General features: G+C 36.6%; 1 protein-coding gene across 46 annotated transcripts in view; it reads left to right on the top strand.

Annotated features, from left to right (window-relative positions):
• Positions 1-16,324, top strand: part of CLASP2 (cytoplasmic linker associated protein 2) — a 180,396-nt gene that overhangs the window by 125,751 nt on the left and 38,321 nt on the right. For 17 of the 46 annotated variants that reach the window (XM_044252791.1, XM_044252787.1, XM_044252818.1 and 14 more), the window contains 3 exons: positions 8,607-8,770; positions 9,813-9,891; positions 14,221-14,364. In XM_044252791.1, coding sequence (XP_044108726.1) covers positions 8,607-8,770; positions 9,813-9,891; positions 14,221-14,364 — 387 coding nt within the window. Of the gene's footprint in view, positions 1-4,843; positions 4,847-8,606; positions 8,771-9,812; positions 9,892-10,024; positions 10,076-14,220; positions 14,365-16,324 lie in introns of all 46 variants that reach the window. The other 29 variants (XM_044252789.1, XM_044252820.1, XM_044252819.1 and 26 more) reach the window with 3 other exon arrangements.

The raw sequence follows: 16,324 nt of genomic DNA, 5'->3' as shown, positions 1-16,324 counted from the left end.
TATCTGGATAGACCTCTTTTACAAACAATATTTTAGTAATTATCTATGCAACTTTAAAAAATAGAATTTTTTTTTTAATATTTTCTTTGTTTATTGGCCAGAAAGAGAGCTCAAGGAGGGGGAGTGGCAGGCAGAAGGAGAAGCAGGCTCCCCACTGAGCAAGGAGCCCAATGTGGTACTCAGCCCTAGGACTCTGGGATCATGATCTGAGCTGAAGGCAGACACTTAACCAACTGAGCCACCCAGGCGTCCCTAAAAAACAGAATTATAAAATATCTTCAGTAAGTGATATAATTCTTCCCTGCTGGAAGGTATAAGACCAAGGCTGGATTATTTCTTGCAGCCTCAGTTTATTTTTTGCGAGGACAATAATACAATTTAGTTGGATGCTAGAATTTATACATTAATAAAAAAGAAACACTTTTTAAAGAGTCTCTTGGAGATGAAATAGGAAAGCTGAGTTTGATATTGAGAAAGGAACTGAACTGAGCACATATGCTTGGCTTCCCTTAATAGACATAGAGAACCAGGTACAGTCCTCCTTAGAATTGCCACGAACATGACTTTTTGGTTTTTCTTCATCAGGTTTTATAACAATATACAGTTCTTACTAACCCATCTGGTTTTGTTCATTTGATTATGTTTTTGGCAGTTTAGTTCAATGAAAACCAAGTGTAATGGGAAGATTTTTGTTGTTTCTGCTTGACTTTTGTTTGGTGGTTGTCCCTCAGAGGCTCTGCCAATAATGTAATTCATTAAGAATAAACTGGATATGTCACCATTCTCTGCTGAGTTTAAAATGTCAGGGTTTGGGGCGCCTGGGTGGCTCAGTTGGTTAAGCATCTGCCTTTGGCTCAAGGAATGGTCTCAGGGTCCTGGGATCAAGCCCTGCATCTCACTTCAAGCTCAGTAGGAAGTCTACATGTCCTCCTCCCTCTGCCCCTTCCCCCGCTGATGTTCTTTCTGTCTCTCTTTCAAATAAAAAAATAAAAATATCAGGGTTTGATTTGAGCTTTTGCATTATATCCTGATATTACTAAAATAGCAGATCTCTCTCTCCCAATTTTTTAAATATATCTTGATGTAAAGTACCAGCAGCTCCATCTTTAGGATCAAGCATTTTGATACTTTATTTTCTTTCCAGATACAGTTTTGCTATCAGAAGTAGACCACTTTTTTGTTCTGTAAAGGGCCATATAGTAAATATTTGCAGCTTTGTGTGCCATAAGGATCTCTGTCACCACTATTCAACTCTGCCATTGTTGCACAAAGACATTTATACACAATATGTAAACAAATGATATGGCAGGGTTACAACAAAACTTTATTTATGAACATTGAAATTTTAATTTTCATGTAAATTGCCCATTTAAAAAAAATACTTTTTAAAATCATTCTTAACTTGCAGACTATAGTTTGCTGATCCCTGTTTTCTATGCTCAGTTCTGAGTTATTGACACTATAGTAGAAACATATGTCCAAGAGCCTCTGCTCACAGAGCTCATGCCACCAGTTAGTTGAAGGTTAGGATTTTTTTTTTTTTTTTAAGATTTTGTTTGAGAGAGCAAGAGTGGGAGAGCACAAGCAGGGCAAGTAGCAGAGGGAGAGAAAGAAGCAGGCTCCCTGAGGAGCAGGAAGCCCTCTATGGGACTTGATTCCAGAACCCTGGGATCATTACGTGAGCTGAAGACCGATGCTTAACTGACTGAGCCACCTAGGCACTCCAAAGGTTGGGATTCTTGAAGGGAAACAATGTATAGGCCCCTGGTGAAATCAACCAGTGTATTCTGGTATTTCTCTGCCATTCTCCATTAACTGATCTGTGATTTTTGTTTAAATGCACAGTGCTGCCTTGTAATGCTTCTCCTCTCATCTCTTCTCTTCTCTTCTCTTCTCTTCTCCAAGGAGACCATGTCAAGTAGTTTCTCTCCTCAAAACTGCAGTCCATTCACCTCCCAACTTATGTTATGCCCCAAGCATATTTCTTGGCTTCTTAGCTTACCTAGAAATTGGAAGTCATCAAGCAGAAACTCTCATTTCCTGCCTCCAAACCAGCCACTGTATCTACACAGAAACCCATTCTTTCTATCTTCCCTCCTATTGAAATGGAGGGAGGTCTCACCTTGAAGCTATTATTAGCCACAATACTCTATTGGGCCTCATTTTTTGCTAATATGGTCTCATCTGCTTGGCTTCCATGAATTGCTCATAAATTCCATTTTGCTGGTTGACATTTCTTTTTGTTTTCAACTTTATTATTGGTTTTTCGATTTATCTTTTCTGTCTCCTTAAGGAATGTGATGTGTCTGTTGTTGAAGTGCCTGTTGTGACTCAACCAGTCTACCTCATACCTTTTGTCATGCAACTCCTATCTCTCTTGCCTGTTTACTAAGTGTTGGTTCTATGTAGATTCTTGTCCTGGGCTCTCTTCTTTCATTCAGTACCTTATCTAAAGCTTCAGTTACCTCTTGCTGTAACCTAATGATTCCCAAAAGTGTACTTCCAGCCCATATTTTTCTCTTGTGCTTACTTAGTCACATGTCTTATTAGTCATCTTCAACCTTACAACTGCTCTATCTCATTGGATGGTTTGTCTCATTAGATGAAATCTCCATTCGTTCATTGCCTAAGTGAACATTTTGGCCATCATTCTGGAAACTCACTTAATCCTTATTGATCCAACCTTCTGAATATCTGTCCATTCTCACTGCCAGTTCAGGGCACGGTGGTCTGTTTCCTGTTGCACCTCCTCCACACTGCATCCTTTAGTAATCTTTCTATAAAAGATAAATTTTCTCTACCAGCTTAAAAACCCTGTAGTGACTACTCATTGTCCTCAAGAAAATGGCAAAACAAAGCCTATCATTTTGCTTGTCATTCCTTCCTCACTCTCACCCCAGCCCTAGACTATGTCCATGTCCCCAAAGGAGCAATGTGCTTTTTTCTCATAGCCTTGGAAAAATGTTGTCAGGGACATTTCTTTGTCTTCCTCAAGCCTGGGTTAGCTCTCTACTACTAGTGAATCTTAGTCACTTAATCAGTGACCTCAACTGTCCTGAAACCTCATAGGGCAAAAACTGTTGAAGCCTTGCCCCAGAATGGGCCATAGTGTTTGGGAGGAGACACCTCATACCACTAGCTTAGTTAGGTGGATTTTCCCATATCTTTTTAGGTTAAAATCAACATTTCAGTCTCTATGTTAACACCTTCTGGATAATAGCCTACTTCATGGTAACTGAAAGTTGTTCTCACTCATGCTCAACACAATTGAGACTACTGTCCTCAGCAGAAACAAGATACTTAGAGAAACAGGTTGTGGATAGCCCCATCTACTTTTCTACCATCTACTTTGATACAGATCTCCTTCTCCAACCCCCAGAATGTTTCCCTCTTAATATTTTAGAATGTCAAGAAAGCTCTTGCAATGCAGACACCCCAGAAAGGAAGGACCGGGAGAGAGCTTTTTCTGAATACCGTTGAAATATATGCTGGATTTTTTTTCCTAGTATAAGATTGGCAAATATAGTTTGCAGGCTGAAATTATTTGATACCTGTAACTTGATAAACTTTTTTCACCTCAGATAACCATATGCAAATAAGTGGTGATGGATGATGATATACGTATGACAGTAATTTAGAACATAAGCTGCCAATGTTTGATTTAAAGCCTGTTAACATTTTTCTAGAGAGACCGTACAGCATGGTGATATCAAGTATGGATAGTAGAGCTAGATTACTTGTATTCGAATTCTACCTCCAACACTTATTAGCAGTGTGCGCCTTAGTTTCCTTATCTGTAAAACAGTTAATGGTAATACCTACCTCATAATATTGTGAGGATGATTAAATGAGTTATTATATGTAAAGCCCTAAGTACACACTAGACACTGTGGAAATTTTTTAAAAACTAAGTAAGCTTGAAGAATGAAGACGTTCAGGGAAGATTTTTATTTTGACCACTCTAGAATCGTTTTTTTCCTTCAAAATGTAAGAAGGGTCAGATGCCAAAAGTTTTATGTGTTCTCACATTTGCCTCTGAAGGAACTGTTTGGAAGGAGCTACCTTCACTGAGATGCATGCATGCTTTGAATTGGCATTTTATGATCTATATAGTCCTACCTCTTGAAGTCATACCATTAAGTCTTAAACAACTAGGGTAGACGTTTAATCTATGTCTACTCAAATGGGACACAGTTGGGTGCCCAGGTCACTTCTGGTCTCCTAAATAAGTGTTCTAGACAGCAGAGCTGTTTACAGTCCTAGGATCAGGAAACCATAAAGCACATCTTACTGGGGCAAAACTTGAAGTTATGGTAAAAACAGTTACTTTTTATTTCCAAACAATTGTAGTTGTTCTAAACCTTCAGAGATACCATTTAAGTTGTAAATGGTATCTTTTACCATTTTCTCTCCTCAGAGAGAAAAAAAAAGAAGAGAGAAAAAAAAAGTAAATATTATACTTTGGAACTAAATGTTGGCACTGTTCAGAAATGGGAGCAGGTATCTTAGTCTTAGATTCTTTATAGAAGTTGAGCCTCAAGGATATTAGAGTCAGGAAAAGAAGTTGGTTTTCTGGGTTTTGTTTTTACATTTCTTTGGCCAGGAGGTGAGGGAGAAACACAGAAAAATCACATGTTCTTCTCTCTTAACTGTTCATTTAACTCTTGTTTTAAAAACTATTTTGAGTTTATCATAAAACTTTGAAAAACATTTGTCACTTTTATTTTCTAAGTGTTTTTCTTCCATATAGGAACTTTGCATTGATGGCGACTAATTTGTGTGTTTTTCTTTTTTTTCTTTTTTTCTTTTTGCATGCTGTCCCCTGTGTTGGAACTCTCAATAGAGAGTAAGTTGGTTCAATATTTGTTGGAAACCTAACTTTACTGCATGACTGTGAAATTAACCCTTTTTCTCTATTTTCTCTCCCGAAGAGTTCATGCAGTGTTGGACCCTTTGCAATCTACGAAATGCTATTTGCAGTTATGCAAACTGTCATTCTGTTTGGAGATGTGCTTTTTAATCTACTAATTAATCTAATTTGATTATGTTCTTCTGTTCTATATTTGATGACTGGCACACCTAAAATGTGAGATTGAGAAAAGACTGCCTCAACTGTAATAGCCCAAAGGTTACATTTTCCATGAGATATGTGAGATATGTGGAATTATAAACTGATTCCATTGAAGGGTGGTTCCATTGAATTACTAAAAATAATTCCCAAGTTTCACAATAATTAAAAAGTCTTTAGTCCCAACCTCAACATAAGTACTTTTCCTAATATCTTATAAACATCATTCCATGAAAGCAAACAGAACAGTTTATGGAGCAATTTTTCAGATTTTTTTTCTGAAATCTAAACTTTTAGCACTGATATAAATGTATCTACTTTCCACTTTCTTCATTAATTTTAGATAAAGAAAAAGAAGGATATCAACATCTAACAGTGAACTCTGTGATAGGGCAGTCAAGTAAGAAATTTTATGTGGAAATTCCCAATATGTGTTTTGAATAGATATATATAGTCATGTATTTTATCACTTAGTAAGTACTATTGATAGGATTTAAGTATTTTGAAAAATAATAGTAGAATTCTGTATGTGGAATACTGTAAATAACACGTCTACATTTTGTTCTCTGTACTTCCATGGTATATAATCAAAAGAAATTTCCACTTAAGAGAAAATAGCAGTTCACATCTTGGCAGGAACGTAAACTTTGGGTATGTCAGCCTGAGAAGAAAGGGCCTCCTGGAAATGACTGGCACGAGTCTAGAGAAGTGGGAGATGTCAGAAAGTTTATAGGAGAGAGAAAGAAGTTAATCTTGGTTTGAATGAAACAAGGATCTTATACATCTTCCCTTGCCATTGAGAAAAAAGGGCTGGTTTTCAATTATAGGGTAAGTTTCCACATAAGAGAAAATCCTTATTCTTTAAAGACTTTTTCTGCACGTTAATTGAACAACATTTTTTCAGTCTTTAGCCTCTGGTAAACTTTGAGCTTGATTCTAATTGATAATGCAAGACTATATAACAATAGAGGCTTTATTCTCAAATGTTACATGTTCCAAATGAGAAGATGATATATATACAGAAGTTAAATAGCACCATAAAGCTCATCCCACAAAGGTTCCAAGTGGCTATATTCTGACATGGTCTAAGAAGCTTTTTGGCTGGGATTTGAGCAGTAAACTTTGTAGCAAGTCACAGGCTATGTGTAAATAGAGGGACAGGGTAGGAAATCAGGAGTGTGGTAAGAAGTGCTCAGAGACAAAGACTTTACGTTGCCAGATAGTCCAAGATCAGTTTGGAGTGTTAGACCATTGTCTAAGCATTTGAGACATTATTTTGTAGACTATTCTAAAGGCAGTGGAGGATTTTGTTTCTCTCAGAAAAATGGTATCACAGTCTGATGGTGAAAAAGAAGCATGAATTGGCCTGCTGCCTGTTCTGTAAATAAAATTATATTGGATCACAGCTGTATTCACTTGTTTGCATCCTGTCTATTGCTGTGCTACTGTGGCAGAGTAGTTGTGATGATAGACACTGTATGGCTTCCAAAGCCGTATGTACTTACCTGGCCTCTTCCAGAAATCAGACTTGAAGTCAGAAAGACCTGGTGCCTACAGTGATAGTAGGATGAATAGATTTGGGAAGGCAAAAGAATGCTATTTCAGAGGTCCTGGGGCCTTCCAGGCTAGAGCAAAGTGGGCCTGTTAAAGGGCAGAGCAGGCCTATTAAAGTCACACTTTTGATGAAAAGCAAATCAAGATGAAGTCTGGCTTTTTTTTTTCTTTAAGATTTTTATTTGTTTGACACACGCAGAGAAGACAAGCAGGCAGGGGGGAGGGAGAAGCAAGCTCCCCGCCTGATGTGGCGCTTGATCCCAGGACCCTGGGATCATGACCTGAGCTGAAGGCAGCTGCTTAACTGACTGAGCCATCCAGGAAGGCAGCCGCTTAACTGACTGAGCCATCCAGGTGCCACTGAAGTCTGGCTCTTAATCACTGCACATTTAGAATGCAGAAGGAAAATGCCTGGCAACAGAAATGAAAGAAGGAATATAACAGGAGGAAAGCAGTGGCAAGCTACAGAATGGCCAAGCATACTAAGCTAATGAAAAAGCTCCTACTTCTTCTCATGATCAGAAGATAGTTGGTAGGAAGGAAACTGAAGGAGAAATTCTTGAGACATTGTCTTCTCTAGCTGTAACCAAAGGATTTAGATTGAGTGTAAAGATAGTAGAGGAGACCATACTATAGAGAGCAAGAATCCAGAATAGAAAGATTAGTCTTAAAGAGGAATAAAATTGTCTCTCCCTTATAGAAACAATTATTAGAAGGATGGTTATAGAGGAAATCAAAGTGAGGGAAAAAGTCAGTGGAGAGTTTTATGCACAGTCAAGTGCATGAGGTAAGTTATCTTGTAATAGAATGGATGGAACATAGCTGAAAGCCAGCCAACTTAGTTTTAAGTCGTGACCCAACCATTGACTATGGAAACCTTTGACAAGTCACCTAATTTTCTTATTCTCAGTTTCTTGAGAACCAGATAAAATGGGAGAGTCGACTTTGGGATTCTAATGTTGATTTTACTATAGTGAAAGCTTAAAGTAAGAATCCTCAGGAAGAGAGGCAAGAGGTCAAACAAGATTAAAAGTAAATCAAAGAATTAGAGTGTTGTGCCTGGCAAACTAGGTTTGGGGGATGGGCATAAAGCCCTGATGTGTCCTGTTTGCTGTAATTCCTGAGGTGTAAATACCCGACCATGGCTAATTTCAGGCTATTAACTACCTAACGAAATTCCTGAATATTTAACAGTCAGCTTTCTAGTCAAGTACTAACTGAGTCAACACACCACTAGACAGATTTTAATGAGATGCATTACTTAAGAACACTAGCTTTCCTTAAAATTTTTTATCTTATAAAATTTTTTAAACTAGTAGATTAATATTGGAACCAAGTATAAAACCCACTGAAAGAAATGGAGACTAATAGCCTTCAATGATTTTTTAGAAATCACTAAAATTAAGGTGTAGATTTGTATAGTTATAGTTACCCACATCACTTACATTTGGGGCAGTTTTAATAAATACTATATTTCATACCGAAAGGATTTGTGACCACTGACATATTGAGAAATCCAGGAGTCTCTAATTAGCCCAATATGTCAGAATGTTCTTATATTTTAAGGTAGCTGTCAGCAAAGTCATCTTCTGATTAACTCATTGCCATTCTTCCAAAGAGCTGAGAGGTGGTGAGGCTATCAGTAGGTAATTGCTTGCCCTAAATTTGAGATAAAATGGATTTCAGTTTAACTAGGCATCATTGACAGCATTAGGTGTGCCAGCCATTATGGCCAAAGTTTCTTTACCAAGTGATGCTGCATGGAATAGCTAATTGTTGAACTTCTGCGCAGAAGTTGGATAACAGTTCAAACATACTCTTGTATCACAGAGTCCAATGAAAAGCAAGAGAGATTGTTTTTCCGCTTGGCTGCCAATCGCTGTGCCTCTGATTCCTGTATTCCCTTTCTGTTTTGGTTTAGAATTGATCATAGAGGTCAATATTTCCTCCTTTTTCTCTTCCTTTCCCCATTTATCCACTGTAGGTTTTCAGCATGTTTTTGGAGACACTAGTGGATTTCATACAAGTCCACAAAGATGACCTTCAAGACTGGTTGTTTGTACTGCTGACGCAACTATTAAAAAAAATGGGTGCTGATTTGCTTGGGTCTGTTCAGGCAAAAGTTCAGAAGGCCCTTGATGTTACCAGGTAATGTTTTCTTTAGATACTTCAAGTTTATCCAGTAGTAATCAGAAATGTTTAGTTTCTGTGTTTAGATTTCTGAGCCCTTCTGATCCATTTAGGTGGCGTGGGCTTCCTGTGAAAATTGTTAATGACGCCCATTCACATCGATATATCTAATACAGCATTGGTCCTTAAATCGAACACTGCCTTTCTTTTCTAAAACTGTCATGAGCATTGGTTGAGTAATTCAAAGGTGGTATTTTATCTTAATTAGGATATTCAAAGCAGAGTTGAAGATCTTACTCAGTCTAATGTAAACATAAAAAATAGTTCCTAAATTTAAAAAGAATATTTTATTATAACACTTAAATATTCAGAATCTTTTTTCAGAAGATTTTGAACCAATGATACATTTCTTTCTTGTGTAGATTGTTGAGGTGACTTATTTCAAATACCCACTTACTAGGTTGAGGTGAGTCTAGAATTCAGTTATTAGGTCTGGGGAAATAACTCCAATAATGTTCAACTTAATTTTTTCTTTTACTTTTTTATTTTAAAGACTTTTATTCATTTATTTTAGATATTTTATTTGAATATTTTTATTCATTTATTTTAGAGAGCGTGCAAGTGGGGAAGGGTAGAGGAAGAGGGAGAAAGAGAATCTCAAGTAGACTCCCTGCTGAGCATGGAGCCCCATGTGGGCCTCGGTCTTACAACCTGAGCATGACCTGAGCTGAAATCAAGAGTTGGACTATTAACCCACTGAGGCACCCAGGCACCCACAATTTTTTTTTTTCTGATTAAATTCATACCTGAGTCAAGATAGACCATTATTTACTATAGTGTTGCTTTTTAACCCCCATAGGATACAGAGTGAAATGTTCACATTATTCTGGGAATAACTTAGGTGCTATAAGTAGTATAAACTATACCACTTACAGATACTACTTCATGCATGCTCTTTGAATGGCATATTATGTTTTGGTATTAAGCATAATCTTCTGTTTACTTTGCTAAATGTTTACTTGATTAATTTTTTTTTTGCTTTATTCTTTCCTTCTTTCAGAGAATCGTTTCCAAATGATCTTCAATTTAATATTCTAATGAGATTCACTGTTGATCAGACTCAAACACCAAGCTTGAAGGTAAAAAATTGGAAGTCTTTTGAAGATACTGTAAGGAATTGAAGTATTTTATTAATAAAGTTATGTTGATATTTGTATTTCTGTCCAATGAGAAGCTGTTCCATCAGTGGATTTTGTTTTTATAAACTTTCAGACAGTCAAGCCAGCACTTCGGGACCAGCTTCACTCTTTTTGGAGCTCCAAGGTTTTTTTTTTGTTTTTGTTTTAATCTTCATTATTTCTTTTCTTAACTCTCTATAAAAACTCTGCCGTGTTTCAGAGAATGTTTGTATGCATCTGGTTTCAACTACTAACCTCTGTAAGCCCTTTAAGCATGCACAGATTTTATTTCAAATGTTACTCAATTGCCAGACTATCTCTGGAGAAGCTTACGGGGAATTTCCATTTAGAAAGCAGTGCAAGTATGGCCATCTAACTCTAAGCTGGTAATGCAGACTTGCTCTATGAAGTCTTACCTAATTTTATGTTTGTGATTTCCCAATACCTTTTTTTTTTTTTAAGTTTAGAAGTTTGAATAGGTATTTTGGGCAAAATGTCAGTTTTGCCTATGTATTTATTTTAGTAAACAAAAATTTTTAAGTTTAATCTCCCTGCTATTTTCCAGTTCTCCTTAACTGAAATAGTAACTTTTCTTTTTACAATGTGATATTTCTAATGTGTGCATAAAATTCAGAATCAGGATTAACTTTCTCAATTATTATTAGCACACTTTTTAAAATGAATTTATGTGAAAATGAGATGGATTCCAATTTGTGACTTAAAATAATTACTACATTTAACATAGAAGAAAAAAAATTATACGTAAAAGCCCCTGAATTCTTTACTAAAGATGTTTTCTTTGTGAGTTTTATTAAGTGAGATTAAAGTCAGGGAAATAACAAGCATATGTGCATTTACAAGCCTTACATTTTTCTGCTCTCTTCTGCACGAAATCTATTTCTACAAGCATTATTGCCCATGATTGATTTTCCTTTAAGTTTCTGAATATGATTTTGCCTTAAAAATCACAATTATGTTTCTTACAGGGTTGAGTTACTCAACATAACGTTAATTTCTCAGAGCTGCTTTGTGAAAGGGATTCCATTTATTTTGATTTTAAAATGTGACCTACAAAAGGAGAATCATTTACTTGATTATACTGATAAATGTTTTGAACTCGTTCTTTGTCCTACCCATTGTGCAAGGCAATCCTAGGAATATAAAATTTTAGAATTTTTTATTATAATGCACAATAAAACTATAATAAGGACTATGATTTAGGGACCAGCTGTAGGTAGGTATTCAAGTGCTCTGAAAATGTACATAGAGCTATTTCATGGGCTAGTAGAAAGGGAGGTCCAAACCATTCGCTTAAGAAATAAAGATGATGGGTTCAGGGAGAGAGTAAAATTGTCAAATGCCTAGAGAAAAAGATAGTGGGAAACAGACAGATTAAAATTAGTTTTCCTGTTGGAAAATGGAGACTGGAATTACAGACTGTTTCTCTGAAAGCCATATATTTATATGAGCTGTATATTTATATGGCTTTTATATATACATGCATTACATTTTATATCAACATACACACATAGCAAAGCTATAAGGGATAATCACTCTTAAACTCCTAAGTTAATATTTTAGAATAACAAGGAAAAGTTAAATTGGAGCCATATGTATGCCAAAAATAAATAACTTTCAGATCGGTTACAGATTAAGATTAAAAATCAGTTCTGAACAGGTTATAGAAAAACACAAACAGCTTGAGTGTGAGATCTATAAAGTTCTTTATTGAAAAAAATGATGGATCTTGCAGATAAAGGAGAAAATTTTATACAAAATTTTATCTCCCACAGTCATGTGGCTAAATATCAGAAAAGAAGCAATAGAATGGGGGAAATGGCAATACAGAGTGATTTTGAGTAAGTAATAGTTTAAAAAATAATTTTGGTGACTTCTTTTTCTGGGTTTCACAGATATGTTGTAAAGTTATGCACACTTGAGCAGCAAGGTAAATTTTACTTCCCTGAAGAAGAATGAACGTTTGTGTTATTAAAATTACAGATTATGTATATAAATTTATGAAATATCCTACTTAAATCTAAACTTTCAAATGATTATTATATATGTATTGTGATTATTTTGCCTAGTGGTATAGTAAGCACACCTACTCTCTGAAACCCTTTTAAAACTTCATGTGTGTGGGGCACCTGGGTGGCTTCTGCCCTTGGCTTGGGTCATGGTCTCAGGGTCCTGGGATCGAGCCCTGCATCAGGCTCTCTGCTCAGTGGGGAGCCTGCTTCCCTATCTCTCTCTGCCCGCCTCTCTGCCTACTTGTGATCTCTCTCTCTCTGTCAGGTAAATAAATAAAATCTTAAAAAAAAATTTTTTTTTAGAATTTAAAAATAAATAAATAAATAAAACTTTATGTGCCTCTGTAAATTGCCAGGACACTGCACTTTAAATCTCACATAGCACAAGTAAGTATATTCAACTATAGATGGTGGCAAATTGAAAACAAGCTACACTGATGTTCATTCTTTGATTTACTATTACCACCTTTCAGTTACTCACACTGATAGAAGGTGACATGGCTTTAAGAATCCAGAATGTTGGGACGCCTGGGTGGCTCAGTTGGTTGGACGACTGCCTTCGGCTCAGGGCGTGATCCTGGAGTCCCAGGATCGAGTCCCACATCAGGCTCCCAGCTCCACGGGGAGTCTGCTTCGCTCTCTGACCTTCTCCTCGCTCATGCTCTCTCTCACTGTCTCTCTCTCTCAAATAAATAAATAAAATCTTAAAAAAAAAAAAAAAAGAATCCAGAATGTTAGGTGCTGCCATAATTTATTAGGCCTGCTACTGCAGAATTAACCCTAAGTCTCTTTCCCTTAGTACCTAAGGTGGCTGATAGGTTAACTCTCAGGTTTTTTCCAATATATCTCTTATAGTTCTTAAAATTCATTCATTTTGAAATGAATGTAATCTGATCACTTTTTTCTTTTAAAAAAGTTTTTAAAGATTTATTTCTTTTAGAGAGAAGGAGCATGCCCAAGAGAGGAGGGAGAGGGAAAGAGAGAGAAAGGAGAGAAGCAGACTCCCTGCTGAGCAGAGAGCTCAATCGCACAGCCCCAAGACCACAACCTAAGCCAAAACCAAGAGTCGGACACTTACCCAACTGAGGAACCCAGGCCTGGGCACCCCTTTTTCTTTTATAAATAGGAGTCAGAAGTGGGGAAATGTACAATAGTCAGCCTTATTTTAACACTTCACTTCCTATATATTGATTTAGCACAGTACTTCTCAAGGACTTTATTTGGGTTGAGTGAGACAAGTGGCATCTTAAGATCAATAAGAAGAAAAGAAGGATCATTGTTATCTTAATCTTTGGCAATGTTTTTTCAAAGTTTCTGTTTTAATCATACACATAAACCTTCCAAGTCAGCAAATCAGTATTTAATACATGTTTAGCATCTTCTTTATCCAAGGACTGTACACTATGCCAGGTGCCATTTCCAAACTGCACTAGCAAAGTCCTTTAGAACCATTATTTACAAATCCTAGAATGTTAGAAGATGTGACAGTTGTTCTCACCCTGTTTTTCTGCTCCAACATACCTGAGAGAAAGGTGATAATTTAACAGTGCTTACTCTAAGGATAACAAAGTCTGACCATAAGGAAGAAGCATGTGTGTTTGCCCCACCTCCTGCTGATTTCGAAGCCTGCATTCGACCACACACCTATCTTCCATGTACCCAAGCATCAGGAATTACAAATAAGTGTTGTATTTTCTCCAGTGGTACTTCTGTAAAAATTTTTTTGTGACACTTCTTTCGAAAGGTAGTAATTCTGGCAGTTGATGGACCTATTAAGGTACATGATATTCGGTGAATGTTACTGTTATGTTTGGGGGGAAACCTGTATTGCCCACCTCAATTACTTACTTGGTTTATGATACCGTATTTCCAGTATACTTTTGGTTCATTTCCCCAAAAGCCAAATTATACTTAATTTATAAAGGCTGACTCCCAGGGAAATCTAAACAAGAGTTAACTATAAGCTCTGAAGGCAGGCTCAAGGAAAAGGGTCTAATTTTATCAAGAAGAGGCTTCAGCCGTTGTTCAGACACAGGGAATGAAACACCTAGGACTTTAAAGTTCTGCTATATGTGAAAATAAAAATCCACATTACCATGTATTTGTATCTCAGATATGTAAGTGATTATATAATTTTTTTGTTGTTGATGGTGTTTCATTTTGTATTGGTCAAAAAAATAATCACCTGATTGTTTCTGAAGTATTATCTGTATCCCTCAGTGACCATCTGACTGTCCTCTCATTTTGCTTACCTCTGTAGGTGAAGGTTGCTATCCTTAAATACATAGAAACTCTGGCCAAACAAATGGATCCAGGAGATTTTATAAATTCCAGTGAAACTCGCCTGGCAGTATCTCGGGTTATCACTTGGACAACAGAACCCAAAAGTTCTGATGTTCGGAAGGTATGTTTTAATTTAAGGTTTAGAAGGTAAATTAGAAAAGCAAGTCAGTTGTTTTGGATTGCCAATGAAAGGAATTAATATTTCAGGACATTACCAGTTAGTATTAAGTTATTTACCTGGTGACATGAAGACTTTTCTTTTTAATGTTCTCTTTTAAATTATTCTAAATTTTATCCAATTAATATGAGTATAATATAAAAAAGACTGTCCTGGGGCACCTGTATGGTTAAGCATCTGACTCTTGGTCTCAGTGTTTGTTGTGATCTCATGGGTCATGAGGTCAAGCCCTGAGTCAGCTCCCTGCTTAGCAGGGAGTCTGCTCGAAGATTCTGTCCCTCTGCCCCTCCTTTCCACTCGCATGTGTGCTTTCTCCCTCCATCTCTAAAATAAATAGCTCTTTTTCTTTTCTTTCTTCCCTTTTTTTTTAAATAAACCTAAAAATAGGTCTAATAAACCTAAAAATAACTGTCCTGGGGCGCCTGGGTGGCTCAGTTGGTTAAGCATCCAACTCTTGATTTCAGCTCAGGTCACGATTTAAGGATTGTGAGATTGAGCCCTGCTTTGGGCTCCGTGCTGGGTGTGGAGTCTCTCTCTCTCTCTCTCTCTCTCCCTCTCCCTTCCTCCCCTGCCCCCCAAAATAAATAAATAAATATTAACTGTCCTTGCCACAATCTTCCCAAGCTCTAATCATGTAACCATTCAAAATATAGTCAACCCTTGTTAGTAACCAAAATATTTAGAGAATTTTTATGTCTCAACATCCAAAAGAACAAATAATCCAACTAAAATGGGCAGAAGACATGAACAGACATTTTTCCAAAGAAGATATACAGATGGCCAACAGACATAGGAAAAGATGCTTCACATCACTCATCATCAGGGAAATGCAAATTAAAACCACAATGAGTTATCACCTCATAGCTATCAGAACATCTAAAGTCAAAAACACAGAAAACAAGTGTTGGGATAGATGTGGAGAAAAGGGAACCCTCTTGCATAGTTGGTGGGAATCCAAATTGGTGCAGCCACTGTGAAAAACAGTATGGAGCTTTCTCAAAAAATTAAAAATAGAAGTACCCTATGATTCAGGAATTGCAGTATTGGGTATGTACCCAAAAAATACAAAAACACTAACTCAAAAGGTTACATGCACCCCTATGTTTATAGCAGCATTATTTACAATAATCAGACTATGGAAGCAGACCAAGTGTCCACTGATAGAGGAATGGATAAAAAAAGAGGTGCTATATATACACACATATATATAAATATATAATGGAATGTTATTCAGCCATAAACAAGAATGAAGTCTTGCCATATGAACAACATGGATAGAACTAGACAGTATAATACTAAGCACAATAGTCAGGAAAAGACAAATACTATATGATCTCACTCACATGGAATTTAAGAAACAAAGGGGAAAAAAGAGACAAACCAAGAAACAGACTTTTAATTATAGAAAACAAACTGGTGGTTACCAGAGGGGAAGTGGATGAGGGGATGGGGGGAAAGGGAAGGTGATTAAAGAGTATACTGAACATAATCAACCAAAAAAGTGAAATAAAAAAATACTTGACCATTGAACAGCACAGATTTAAACGGCGATGATCTACTTACATGCAGATATTTTTTATAGTATGGTGCTATAAATATATTTTCCTTAGGATTTTCTTAATAGCATCTTTAGTTTATTGTAAGAATACAGTATATAATACATAGAGCACACAAAAGATATGTTGATCTGCTGTTGATATTACCACTAAGGCTTCTGTCAACAGTAGACTATTAGTAGTTCAGTTTCGGGAGAGTCAAATTATAAAAAAAATGAAGAGATTCAACTGTGCGGGAGGTTGGTGCTTATTCAAGGGTCAACTATAGTCCAAATCTTTCCCCTTGCAGGTACCATTGTATTTCAAATAAGAGTTTACAGTATTACCTGATCTACTCATTTTAGGTA

Source organism: Neovison vison, chromosome 6 (assembly GCF_020171115.1).
Source record: "Neovison vison isolate M4711 chromosome 6, ASM_NN_V1, whole genome shotgun sequence".
NCBI classification, from domain to species: Eukaryota; Metazoa; Chordata; class Mammalia; order Carnivora; family Mustelidae; genus Neogale; species Neogale vison.
This window is presented reverse-complemented; position numbering and strand designations above follow the sequence as displayed.